At 46.7% G+C, this 15,438-nt stretch overlaps 1 protein-coding gene across 6 annotated transcripts in view; it reads right to left on the bottom strand.

The window, feature by feature from the left end:
* Nucleotides 1–15,438, bottom strand: part of itsn2b (intersectin 2b) — a 140,102-nt gene that overhangs the window by 36,613 nt on the left and 88,051 nt on the right. For 5 of the 6 annotated variants that reach the window (XM_035422487.1, XM_035422491.1, XM_035422486.1 and 2 more), the window contains one exon: nucleotides 279–359. The exons of the other annotated variant lie outside the window; for it this stretch is intronic. In XM_035422487.1, the coding sequence (XP_035278378.1) occupies nucleotides 279–359 (81 nt within the window). The remainder of the gene's footprint in view (nucleotides 1–278; nucleotides 360–15,438) is intronic. 6 annotated transcript variants of the gene reach the window in all.

Raw genomic sequence — 15,438 nt, 5'->3', positions numbered from 1 at the left:
TTTTCCACAGAAGCCAGACAAAATCAGATGGTTGAGAGGCCAAAGTAGGAGAAAAGAGACAAAAGAAAATAAAAAAATAAAAAACATAAAATGTTACAAGGAAGGATCCCAATTAAAGTATTGCCAAAGAAATATTAATAAAAAATGCATTTAAACAAAGCATGGTCATTTTAAAGTGGAAGTCACAGGCAGAGCGATACCACCGTTGATAAAAAAAAAAACTGGAGGTTGAGAATGAGCATGATACAATGACAGACAGGGAAGGTGAATAAAACAACCTTTATTAGAAGGAAGAGATTGCTAAGACAGCCCAGCAAAGAGAGAAGACCTTGTAGCACGCAGTCATCCATATCCTCAAACTGCAGAGGTAGCAATGGAGGTAGGAGAGAGGGAAAAAGAGAGAAAAATACAGGCCACCAGCAGGAAGTTAAAAGGAGAAAGGGAAAAGTCTGGCAATTATTAGGTGTGAATAGTGTGTGAATAGAGAAGACAGGAGATTTGACAGGTGGGATATCTGGTTTACATGCTTTGTGTAAGTTTATAATTCAGTGCCTGCTGGCCATGGGTGTAGCTAGCAACTGGAAGGGCTTCACAATGGGGCAGAAGCCGCAATACAGGCCAGACGCCACAGTTTCCAGGGCCTGAGAACAGCTCTGCAACAGACAGCTACATAACAACAGCACAAAGTAACCATAATCTTTATACTTATAATCTTTATGACACAGATAAACAACTCTGGTAACATTGCAACTACAGGTTAGTGATCAGAGACACAATAAACGTAGAAATGAAAAATAGGTGCACAGCAGGGATGCGAATAGTATTCCCAATGTATGGCTGTGTGCCATTGCATATTTACGAGCATGCTAGTGGACTGATTGGAACCCATTTATTGTTGGCTTCCACTTTGGACAGAAATGTGTGTCCAAATAAGACCTGGAAGAACACAGGACTGTGCATATTGAGTGTTCAGTGTCATTTACATTCCAGTGTACAGTATACAGGCTCACTGTTAGCTTATTAATTTCAGCAAAACATTCTTTGAGTTATAATATTTCTCAAGTACCACACAGTCACACAAACAACCATATTTGACTTGTACAAACTATGCTGATGATAGTATCAGAAAAAGGTGTCAGAACAAAACAATGAAATGCAAGAAACAGTCATATCCCAGAAATGCAGAGGTGTATTCATGCGATTCCAACTTGAAAAAAGTACACCACACATGTAACTGATACTTTCTTCCCCTGAGGTGAATGACTAGGCTGCAAGTGGGCTCAAGTGTTATGGAGGACCCTTAAGTAAGAATGCTTGATGACCAATCTAGACAGTTCACAGAATTTCTGGCATTGACAACTCTCTGTGTCGGGGGGGGGGGGGGGGGGGGCACTGTCGATGGGATATAAACTCAACAAAGTTCCATCACTTGGAACTTTCCAAGTGATCAAGTGATCTAAAAATTAGATGGATGTCATCAAAACATAAATTTGTTTCTATGTACACTTTGTCCTCCTTTCAGGTCCTGTGACCCAGTGGCCTCTATGTGAATAGTTTTATTTTGTTCTTTTATTTATATCAAACACTGTCAACTTTCCCACATATTATTTAGCAATAGTGCAAAGATATGGCAATTGTCTAATTTTAATAGTAGTTTGAGTTTTTTTTACTTAAAGGTTAGTGTGGCTCCTTTTTAGTTTAATGCATGTATGTTTGCATAAGAGCCAAAAAAAAATTAATTAATTTTTTAAAAATTGACACCCAATGCGCTTGTACATTCTCCACTGCCAATTTGACTGAGTGAAGACATCCATTCTCACCCAGACCGTGTGGTGTCACCAGCCTGCTTCTTTTCACACCACGGCCCACAGCCAAGCTCACATAGGGTTGCACTAGTGGAAGACATGTCATATGCAGCTTTTGGCATGTCATCGAGTGCTCGATCAAGCAGTAGGGGTCGATAGAGAGCGATGAAACGCGAACTCCTAACTGACTGAACCCCGGCAATGCAATTACACCAATTACGTATCGCCCTATAATTAGGGGTCCAAGCAGCGAAGCTGGTGGAACCCTATTGTATTTGTTAGGATTATTAGTGTGGTTGCCTTAGGGCAACTACACTATTATTATTGCACATATTATTATTAGTGTGGTTGCCTTAGGGCAACTACACTATTATTATTGCACATATTATTATTAGTGTGGTTGCCTTAGGGCAACTACACTATTATTATTGCACATATTATTAGTGTGGTTGCCTTAGGGCAACTACACTATTATTATTGCACATATTATTAGTGTGGTTGCCTTAGGGCAACTACACTATTATTATTGCACATATTATTATTCTTTATTATTTATTCCGCCCATTTTTTGGACCGCTACTCCTCCCAGAGTTTTCGCACCACATACACGTGCAATATGTCAAATCGAGCGGCTTGATCGGGAATGGTGTGCTATTACTTTGTGGAAAGATTGGTTGCACGGTTTTTGAAAAATTTGAATTTTTGTGGGCAATTTTTCCCATAGAGAATGAATGGCGGAATGTTCACCTTTGTGATGTCACAATGCTCTGTCTTCTCACCCTTGTGATGTCACAATGCCCTGTGTTCTGGCAGCAGTACTCTGGTCTCTCTCTAGATTTGAACATTCGGCCATTCATCTCTATGGGGAAAAATTGCCCACAAATTGTGCAATGCCTCATTGGACATGGTAGAGAGTCCTTTGTCCATTGGTGGAGATCAACCACACCCCCCTTCCTGATTGGCCGATGTTTGATATTTCATAACTTTTGAACCGTTTGTCATAGAGAACTATGGGTCGCGTCATTGGACTCAGTAAAGACCTAGCAACCGCCTGGAACTCCATAGCAACCCCCTAGCAACATCCTAGCAACCGGCTCTAACTCCATAGCAACGACCTAGCAACACCATAACAACCAGCTAGAAAACCCTAGCAACCGTCTAGAATTCCATAGCAACCACCTGGAACACCATAGCAAATGCCTAGCAACACCCTAGCAACCGGCTATAACTCCATAGCAACCACCTAGCAACACCATAGCAACCACCTAGAACTTCATAGCAACTACCTATAAACACCCTAGCAACCTCCTGGAACACCATAGCAACCACCTAAAAACACCCTAGCAACAACCTGGAACACCATAACAACTGCCTAGCAACAGCCTAGCAACCGCCTAGAATTCCATAGCAACCACCTGGAAAACCATAGCAAATGCCTAGCAACACCCTAGCAACCGGCTATAACTCCATAGCAACCAACTAGCAACACCATAGCAACCACTTAGAATACCCTAGCAACCCCCTAGCAACACCCTAGCAACCACCTATAACTCCATAGCAACCACCTAGCAACATCCTAGCAACCACCTAGAATACCCTAGCAACACCCTAGCAACCGCCTATAACTCCATAGCAACCGCCTAGCAACACCCTAGCAACAACCTAGAACTCCATAGCAACCACCTAGCAACACCCTAGCAACCGCCTAGAACTCCATAGCAACCACCTAGCAACACCCTAGCAACCACCTAGAACTCCATAGCAACCACCTAGCAACACCCTAGCAACAGCCTAGAACTCCATAGCAACCACCTAGCAACACCATAGCAACCACCTAGAACTCCATAGCAACCACCTAGCAACATCCTAGCAACCACTTCGAATACCCTAGCAACACCCTAGCAACCATCTAGAACTCCATAGCAACCACCTAGCAACACCCTAGCAACCGCCTAGAACTCCATAGCAACCACCTAGCAACACCATAGCAACCACCTAGAACTCCATAGCAACCACCTAGCAACACCCTAGCAACCACCTAGAACTCCATAGCAACCACCTAGCAACACCCTAGCAAAGGCCTAGAACTCCATAGCAACCACCTAGCAACACCATAGCAACCGCCTCGAATTCCATAGCAACCACCTAGCAACACCCTAGCAACCACCTAGCAACACCATAGCAACCGCCTAGAACTCAATATCAACCACCTAGCAACACCCTAGCAACCACCTGGAACACCATAGCAACCACCTAGCAACACCCAAGCAACCACTTGGAACACCATAACAACTGCCTAGCAACACCCTAGCAACCGCCTATAACTCCATAGCAACCACCTAGCAACATCCTAGCAACCACTTAGAATACCCTAGCAACCCCCTAGCAACCACCTGGAACTCCATAGCAACCACCTAACAACTCACTAGCAACCACCTGGAACACCATAGCAAATGCCTTGCAACACCCTAGCAACCTGCTATAACTCCAAAGCAACCACCTAGCAACACCATAGCAACCACCTAGAACTCCATAGCAACCACCTAGCAACACACTAGCACACACCTGGAACACCATAGCAACCATCTAGCAACACCCTAGCAAACACCTGTAACACTATAACAACTGCCTAGCAACACTATAGCAACCACCTAGCAACGTGCTAGCAACAACCTAGAATACCCTAGCAACACCCTAGCAACTGCCTATAACTCCATAGCAAATGCCTAGCAACACCCTAGCAACTGCCTATAACTCCATAGCAACTGCCTAGAACTCCATAGCAACCACCTAGCAACATCCTAGCAACCACTTAGCATACCCTAGCAACCACCTAGCAATGTCCTAGCAACCACCTGGAGCTCAATAGCAACTACCTGAAACTCCATAGCAACCACCTAGCACCACCCTAGCGACCGCCTCAGACATCATAGCAACTACCTACCACTGTTCACTCCGTTCAGCACAAAGTTGACTTTGCGTTGGTGGCAACCACACTTCACAATTTCTGCAGGAATTGTCTAGTTATTCTTTATTATTTATTCCGCCCATTTTTTGGACCGCTACTCCTCCCAGAGTTTTCGCACCACATACACGTGCAATATGTCAAATCGAGCGGCTTGATCGGGAATGGTGTGCTATTACTTTTTGGAAAGATTGGTTGCACGGTTTTTGAAAAATTTGAATTTTTGTGGGCAATTTTTCCCATAGAGAATGAATGGCGGAATGTTCACCTTTGTGATGTCACAATGCTCTGTCTTCTCACCCTTGTGATGTCACAATGCCCTGTGTTCTGGCAGCAGTACTCTGGTCTCTCTCTAGATTTGAACATTCGGCCATTCATCTCTATGGGGAAAAATTGCCCACAAATTGTGCAATGCCTCATTGGACATGGTAGAGAGTCCTTTGTCCATTGGTGGAGATCAACCACACCCCCCTTCCTGATTGGCCGATGTTTGATATTTCATAACTTTTGAACCGTTTGTCATAGAGAACTATGGGTCGCGTCATTGGACTCAGTAAAGACCTAGCAACCGCCTGGAACTCCATAGCAACCCCCTAGCAACATCCTAGCAACCGGCTCTAACTCCATAGCAACGACCTAGCAACACCATAACAACCAGCTAGAAAACCCTAGCAACCGTCTAGAATTCCATAGCAACCACCTGGAACACCATAACAAATGCCTAGCAACACCCTAGCAAGCGGCTATAACTCCATAGCAACCACCTAGCAACACCATAGCAACCACCTAGAACTTCATAGCAACTACCTATAAACACCCTAGCAACCTCCTGGAACACCATAGCAACCACCTAAAAACACCCTAGCAACAACCTGGAACACCATAACAACTGCCTAGCAACAGCCTAGCAACCGCCTAGAATTCCATAGCAACCACCTGGAAAACCATAGCAAATGCCTAGCAACACCCTAGCAACCGGCTATAACTCCATAGCAACCAACTAGCAACACCATAGCAACCACTTAGAATACCCTAGCAACCCCCTAGCAACACCCTAGCAACCACCTATAACTCCATAGCAACCACCTAGCAACATCCTAGCAACCACCTAGAATACCCTAGCAACACCCTAGCAACCGCCTATAACTCCATAGCAACCGCCTAGCAACACCCTAGCAACAACCTAGAACTCCATAGCAACCACCTAGCAACACCCTAGCAACCGCCTAGAACTCCATAGCAACCACCTAGCAACACCCTAGCAACCACCTAGAACTCCATAGCAACCACCTAGCAACACCCTAGCAACGGCCTAGAACTCCATAGCAACCACCTAGCAACACCATAGCAACCACCTAGAACTCCATAGGACCGCTACTCCTCCCAGAGTTTTCGCACCACATACACGTGCAATATGTCAAATCGAGCGGCTTGATCGGGAATGGTGTGCTATTACTTTTTGGAAAGATTGGTTGCACGGTTTTTGAAAAATTTGAATTTTTGTGGGCAATTTTTCCCATAGAGAATGAATGGCGGAATGTTCACCTTTGTGATGTCACAATGCTCTGTCTTCTCACCCTTGTGATGTCACAATGCCCTGTGTTCTGGCAGCAGTACTCTGGTCTCTCTCTAGATTTGAACATTCGGCCATTCATCTCTATGGGGAAAAATTGCCCACAAATTGTGCAATGCCTCATTGGACATGGTAGAGAGTCCTTTGTCCATTGGTGGAGATCAACCACACCCCCCTTCCTGATTGGCCGATGTTTGATATTTCATAACTTTTGAACCGTTTGTCATAGAGAACTATGGGTCGCGTCATTGGACTCAGTAAAGACCTAGCAACCGCCTGGAACTCCATAGCAACCCCCTAGCAACATCCTAGCAACCGGCTCTAACTCCATAGCAACGACCTAGCAACACCATAACAACCAGCTAGAAAACCCTAGCAACCGTCTAGAATTCCATAGCAACCACCTGGAACACCATAACAAATGCCTAGCAACACCCTAGCAAGCGGCTATAACTCCATAGCAACCACCTAGCAACACCATAGCAACCACCTAGAACTTCATAGCAACTACCTATAAACACCCTAGCAACCTCCTGGAACACCATAGCAACCACCTAAAAACACCCTAGCAACAACCTGGAACACCATAACAACTGCCTAGCAACAGCCTAGCAACCGCCTAGAATTCCATAGCAACCACCTGGAAAACCATAGCAAATGCCTAGCAACACCCTAGCAACCGGCTATAACTCCATAGCAACCAACTAGCAACACCATAGCAACCACTTAGAATACCCTAGCAACCCCCTAGCAACACCCTAGCAACCACCTATAACTCCATAGCAACCACCTAGCAACATCCTAGCAACCACCTAGAATACCCTAGCAACACCCTAGCAACCGCCTATAACTCCATAGCAACCGCCTAGCAACACCCTAGCAACAACCTAGAACTCCATAGCAACCACCTAGCAACACCCTAGCAACCGCCTAGAACTCCATAGCAACCACCTAGCAACACCCTAGCAACCACCTAGAACTCCATAGCAACCACCTAGCAACACCCTAGCAACGGCCTAGAACTCCATAGCAACCACCTAGCAACACCATAGCAACCACCTAGAACTCCATAGCAACCACCTAGCAACATCCTAGCAACCACTTCGAATACCCTAGCAACACCCTAGCAACCATCTAGAACTCCATAGCAACCACCTAGCAACACCCTAGCAACCACCTAGAACTCCATAGCAACCACCTAGCAACACCCTAGCAACGGCCTAGAACTCCATAGCAACCACCTAGCAACACCATAGCAACCGCCTCGAATTCCATAGCAACCACCTAGCAACACCCTAGCAACCACCTAGCAACACCATAGCAACCGCCTAGAACTCAATATCAACCACCTAGCAACACCCTAGCAACCACCTGGAACACCATAGCAACCACCTAGCAACACCCTAGCAACCACTTGGAACACCATAACAACTGCCTAGCAACACCCTAGCAACCGCCTATAACTCCATAGCAACCACCTAGCAACATCCTAGCAACCACTTAGAATACCCTAGCAACCCCCTAGCAACCACCTGGAACTCCATAGCAACCACCTAACAACTCACTAGCAACCACCTGGAACACCATAGCAAATGCCTTGCAACACCCTAGCAACCTGCTATAACTCCAAAGCAACCACCTAGCAACACCATAGCAACCACCTAGAACTCCATAGCAACCACCTAGCAACACACTAGCACACACCTGGAACACCATAGCAACCATCTAGCAACACCCTAGCAAACACCTGTAACACTATAACAACTGCCTAGCAACACTATAGCAACCACCTAGCAACGTGCTAGCAACAACCTAGAATACCCTAGCAACACCCTAGCAACTGCCTATAACTCCATAGCAAATGCCTAGCAACACCCTAGCAACTGCCTATAACTCCATAGCAACTGCCTAGAACTCCATAGCAACCACCTAGCAACATCCTTGCAACCACTTAGCATACCCTAGCAACCACCTAGCAATGTCCTAGCAACCACCTGGAGCTCAATAGCAACTACCTGAAACTCCATAGCAACCACCTAGCACCACCCTAGCGACCGCCTCAGACATCATAGCAACTACCTACCACTGTTCACTCCGTTCAGCACAAAGTTGACTTTGCGTTGGTGGCAACCACACTTCACAATTTCTGCAGGAATTGTCTAGTTAGTGTGGTTGCCTTAGGGCAACTACACTATTATTATTGCACATATTTATTATTATTATTATTATTATTCCACCCATTTTTTGGACCGCTACTCCTCCCAGAGTTTTCACACCACATACGCGTGCAATATGTCAAATCGAGCGGCTTGATCGGGAATGGTATGCTATTACTTTTTGGAAAGTTTGGGTGTACGGTTTTTGAAAAATTTGAATTTTTGTGGGCAATTTTTCCCATAGAGAATGAATGGCGGAATGTTCACCTTTGTGATGTCACAATGCTCTGTCTTCTCACCCTTGTGATGTCACAATGGTCTGTCTTCTGGCAGCAGTACTCTGGTCTCTCTCTAGATTTGAACATTCTGCCATTCATCTCTATGGGGAAAAATTGCCCACAAATTGTGCAATGCCTCATTGGACATAGTAGAGAGTCCTTTGTCCATTGGTGGAGATCAGCCTCGCCCCCCTTCCTGATTGGCCGATGTTTGATATTTCATAACTTTTGAACCGTTTGTCATAGAGAACTATGGGTCGCGTCATTGGACTCAGTAAATACCTAGCAACCGCCTAGAACTCCATAGCAACCCCCTAGCAACATCCTAGCAACCGGCTCTAACTCCATAGCAACGACCTAGCAACCCATAACAACCAGCTAGAAAACCCTAGCAACCATCTAGAATTCCATAGCAACCACCTGGAACACCATAGCAAATGCCTAGCAACACCCTAGCAACCGCCTATAACTCCATAGCAACCACCTAGCAACATCCTAGCAACCACTTAGAATACCCTAGCAACCACCTAGCAACACCCTAGCAACAATCTGGAACACCATAACAACTGCCTAGCAACAGCCTAGCAACCACATGGAACACCATAGCAACGACCTAGCAACACCCTAGCAACCACCTAGAACTCCATAGCAACCACCAAGCAACACCCTAGCAACCGCCTAGAACTCCATAGCGACAACCTAGCAACACCATAGCAACCGCCTAGAACTCCATAGCAACCACCTAGCAACACCCTAGCAACCACCTAGAACTCCATAGCAACCACCTAGCAACACCCTAGCAAGGGCCTAGAACTCCATAGCAACCACCTAGCAACACCATAGCAACTGCCTAGAACTCCATAGCAACCACCTAGAACTCCATAGCAACCACCTAGCAACACCATAGCAACGGCCTTGAACTCCATAGCAACCACCTAGCAACACCCTAGCAACCACCTAGAACTTCATAGCAACCACCTAGCAACACCATAGCAACGGCCTAGAACTCCATAGCAACCACCTAGCAACACCCTAGCAACCACCTAGCAACACCATAGCAACTGCCTAAAACTCCATAGCAACCACTTAGCAACACCCTAGCAACCACCTGGAACACCATAACAACTGCCTAGCAACACCCTAGCAACCGCCTAGAACTCCATAGCAACCACCTACCAACCACTTAGCATACCCTAGCAACCACCTAGCAATGCCCTAGCAACCACCTGGAGCTCAATAGCAACCACCTGAAACTCCATAGCAACCACCTAGCACCACCCTAGCGACCGCCTAGAATTCCATGAAACCACTTAGAACTCCATAGAACCACCTAGCAACACCCTAGCAACTGCCTCAGATATCATAGCAACAACCTACCACTGTTCACTCCGTTCAGCACAAAGTCGACTTTGCGTTGGCGGCAACCACACTTCACAATTTCTGCAGGAATTGTCTAGTTAGTGTGGTTGCCTTAGGGCAACTACACTATTATTATTGCACATATTATTATTATTATTATTATTATTCTTTCCGCCTGTTTTTTGGACCGCTACTCCTCCCAGAGTTTTCGCACCACATACACCTGCAATATGTCAAATCGAGCGGCTTGATCGGGAATGGTGTGCTATTACTTTGTGGAAAGATCGGTTGCACGGTTTTTGAAAAATTTGAATTTTTGTAGGCAATTTTTCCCCATAGGGAATGAATGGCGGAATGTTCACCCTTGTGATGTCACAATGCTCTGTCTTCTCACCCTTGTGATGTCACAATGCCCTGTCTTCTAGCAGCAGTACTCTGGTCTCTCTCTAGATTTGAACATTCTGCCATTCATCTCTATGGGGAAATATTGCAAACAAATTGTACAATGCCTCATTGGACATAGTAGAGAGTCCTTTGTCCATTGGAGTAGAGCAGCCTTGCCCCCCTTCCTGATTGGCCGATGTTTGATATTTCATAACTTTTGAACCGTTTGTCATAGAGAACTATGGGTCGCGTCATTGGACTCAGTAAAGACCTAGCAACCGCCTAGAACTCAATAGCAAACCCCTAGCAACACCCTAGCAACCACCTAGAACACCCTAGCAACGGCGTAGAACTCCATAGCAACCACCTAACAACACACTAGCAAACACCTGGAACACCATAGCAAATGCCTGGCAACAGCCTAGCAACCGGCTATAACGCCATAGCAACCACCTAGCAACACCATAGTAACCACCTAGAACACCATAGCAACCACTTAGCAACACCCCAGCAACCACCTGGAATACCATAGCAACCACCTAGCAACACCCTAGGAACAATCTGGAACACCATAACAACTGCCTAGCAACACCCTAGCAAACACATGGAACACCATAGCAACGACCTAGCAACACACTAGCAACCACCTGGAACACCATAACAACTGCCTAGCAACACCCGAGCAACCGCCTAAAACTCCATAGCAACCACCTAGCAACATCCTAGCAACCACTTTGAATACCCTAGCAACCGCCTAGCAACACCCTAGCAACCACCTGGAACACCATAGCAACCACCTAGCAACACCCTAGCAACAATCTGGAACACCATAACAACTGCCTAGCAACAGCCTAGCAACCACCTAGAACTCCATAGCAACCACCTAGCAACACCCTAGCAACGGCCTAGAACTCCATAGCAACCACCTAGCAACACCATAGCAACCGCCTAGAACTCCATAGCAACCACCTAGCAACACCCTAGCAACCACCTAGAACTCCATAGCAACCACCTAGCAACACCCTAGCAACCACCTAGCAACACCATAGCAACCGCCTAGAACTCCATAGCAACCACCTAGCAACACCCTAGCAACCACCTAGCAACACCATAGCAACCGCCTAGAACTCCATAGCAACCACCTAGCAGCACCCTAGCAACTACCTGGAACACCATAGCAACCACCAAGCAACACCCTAGCAACCACTTGGAACACCTTAGCAACCACCTAGCAACACCCTAGCAACCACCTAGAACTCCATAGCAACCACCTAGCAACACCCTAGCAACCACCTAGCAACACCCTAGCAACCACCTAGAACTCCATAGCAACCACCTAGCAACACCCTAGCAACGGCCTAGAACTCCATAGCAACCACCTAGCAACACCATAGCAACCGCCTAGAACTCCATAGCAACCACCTAGAACTCCATAGCAACCACCTAGCAACACCCTAGCAACCACCTAGAAATCCATAGCAACCACCTAGCAACACCCTAGCAACCACCTAGAACTCCATAGCAACCACCTAGCAACACCCTAGCAACCGCCTAGAACTCCATAGCAACCACCTAGCAACACCCTAGCAACCACCTAGAACTCCATAGCAACCACCTAGCAACACCCTAGCAACGGCCTAGAACTCCATAGCAACCACCTAGCAACACCCTAGCAACGGCCTAGAACTCCATTGCAACCACCTAGCAACAGCATAACAACTGCCTAGAACTCCATAGCAACCACCTTGAACTCCATAGCAACCACCTAGCAACACCATAGCAACCACCTAGAACTCCATAGCAACCACCTAGCAACACCCTAGCAACCACCTAGAACTCCATAGCAACCACCTAGCAACACCATAGCAACGGCCTAGAACTCCATAGCAACCACCTAGCAACACCCTAGCAACCACCTAGCAACACCATAGCAACCGCCTAGAACTCCATAGCAACCACCTAGCAACACCCTAGCAACCACCTGGAACACCATAGCAACCACCTAGCAACACCCTAGCAACCACTTGGAACACCATAACTGCCTAGCAACACCCTAGCAACCACTTGGAACACCATAGCAACCACCTAGCAACACCCTAGCAACCACCTAGAACTCCATAGCAACCACCTAGCAACACCCTAGCAACCGCCTAGAACTCCATCGCAACCACCTAGCAACACCCTAGCAATGGCCTAGAACTCCTTAGCAACCACCTAGCAAGACCATAGCAACTGCCTAGAACTCCATAGCAACCACCTAGCAACACCCTTGCAACCACTTGGAACACCATAACAACTGCCTAGCAACACCCTTGCAACCACTTGGAACACCATAACAACTGCCTAGCAACACCCTAGCAACCGCCTATAACTTCATAGCAACCACCTAGAATACCCTAGCAACCCCCAAGTAACCACCTGGAACTCCATAGCAAGCACCCAACAACACACTAGCAACCACCTGGAACACCATAGCAAATGCCTAGCAACACCCTAGCAACCGGCTATAACTCCATAGCAACCACCTAACAACACCCTAGCAAACACCTGGAACACCATAGCAACCACCTAGAAACACCCTAGCAACAATCTGGAACACCATAACAACTGCCTAGAAACACCCTAGCAACCACATGGAACACCATAGCAACGACCTAGCAACACCCTAGCAACCACCTAGAAACACCCTAGCAACTATCTGGAACACCATAACAACTGCCTAGCAACATCCTAGCAACCACATGGAACACCATAGCAACGACCAAGCAACACCCTAGCAACCACCTAGAACTCCATAGCAACCACCTGGCAACACCCTCGCAACCGCCTATAACTCCATAGCAACCACCTAGCAACATCCTAGTAACCACTTAGAATACCATAGCAACCCCCTAGCAACACCCTAGCAACCACCTGGAACACCATAGCAACCACCTAACAACACACTAGCAACCACCTGGAACACCATAGCAAATGCCTAGCAACACCCTAGCAACCAGCTATAACTCCAAAGCAACCACCTAGCAACACCATAGCAACCACCTAGAACTCCATAGCAACCACCTAGCAACACCCTAGCAACCACCTGGAACACCATAGCAACCACCTAGCAACACCCTAGCAACCACGTGTAACACCATAACAACTGCCTAGCAACTCCATAGCAACCACCTAGCAACATCCTAGCAGCAACCTAGAATACCCTAGCAACACCGTAGCAACTGCCTATAACTCCATAGGAAATGCCTAGCAACACCCTAGCAACTGGCTATAACTCCATAGCAACCACCTAGCAACACCCTAGCAACCACCTGGAACACCATAACAACTGCCTAGCTACACCCTAGCAACCGCCTAGAACTCCATAGCAACCACCTAGCAACATCCTAGCAACCACTTAGCATACCCTAGCAACCACCTAGCAATGCCCTAGCAACCACCTGGAGCTCAATAGCAACCACCTGAAACTCCATAGCAACCACCTAGCACCACCCTAGCGACCGCCTAGAATTCCATGAAACCACTTAGAACTCCATAGAACCACCTAGCAACACCCTAGCAACTGCCTCAGACATCATAGCAACTACCTACCACTGTTCACTCTGTTCAGCACAAAGTCGACATTGCGTTGGCGGCAACCACACATCACAATTTCTGCAGGAATTGTCTAGTTAGTGTGGTTGCCTTAGGGCAACTACACTATTATTATTGCACATATTATTATTATTATTATTATTTATTCCGCCCGTTTTTTGGACCGCTACTCCTCCCACAGTTTTCGTGCTACATACACGTACAATATGTCAAATCGAGCGGCTTGATCGGGAATGGTGTGCTATTACTTTTTGGAAAGATTGAGTGGACGGTTTTGGAAAAATTTGAATTTTTGTGGGCAATTTTTCCCATAGAGAATGAATGGCGGAATGTTCACCTTTGTGATGTCACAATGCTCTGTCTTCTCACCCTTGTGATGTCACAATGGTTTCTTCTAACAGCAGTACTCTGGTCTCTCTCTAGATTTGAACATTCTGCCATTCATCTCTATAGGGAAAAAATTCCCGCAAATTGTGCAATGCCTCATTGGCCATGCTAGAGAGTCCCTTGTCCATTGGTGTAGATCAGCCTCGCCCCCCTTCCTGATTGGCCGATGTTTGATATTTCATAACTTTTGAACCGTTTGTCATAGAGAACTATGGGTGGCGACATTGGACTCAGTAAAGACCTAGCAACCGCCTAGAACTCCAAAGCAACCCCAAGCAACATCCTAGCAACGGACTCTAACTCCATAGCAACAACCTAGCAACACCCTAGCAACCGGCTATTACTCCATAGCAACCACCTAGCAATACCATAGCAACCACCTAGAACTCCATAGCAACCACCTAGCAACACCCTAGCAACCACCTGGAACACCATAGCAACCACCTAGCAACACCCTAGCAACGACCTGGAACACCATAGCAACCAGCTAGCAACACCTTAGCAACCACCTGGAACACCATAGCAAACACCTAGCAACACCATAGCAACCGCCTAGAACTCCATAGCAACCACCTAGCAACAGCCTAGCAACCACCTAGAACTCCATAGCAACAACCTAACAACACACTAGCAACCACCTGGAACACCATAGCAAATGCCTGGCTACACCCTAGCAACCACCTAGAACTCCATAGCAACCACCTAGCAACACCATAGCAACCACCTAGCAACCACCGGGAACACCATAACAACAGCCTAGCAACACCCTAGAAACCGCTTATATCTCCATAGCAACCACCTAGCAACATCCTAGCAACCACTTAGAATACCCTAGCAACCCCCTAGCAACACCCTAGCAACCACCTAGAACTCCATAGCAACCACCTAACAACACACTAGCAACCACCTGGAACACCATTGCAAATGCCTGGCTACA

Source organism: Anguilla anguilla, chromosome 6, assembly GCF_013347855.1.
Source record: "Anguilla anguilla isolate fAngAng1 chromosome 6, fAngAng1.pri, whole genome shotgun sequence".
Taxonomy (NCBI): domain Eukaryota; kingdom Metazoa; phylum Chordata; class Actinopteri; order Anguilliformes; family Anguillidae; genus Anguilla; species Anguilla anguilla.
The sequence above is the reverse complement of the archived record's forward strand: the minus strand, read 5'-3'. Positions and strand labels throughout refer to the sequence as shown.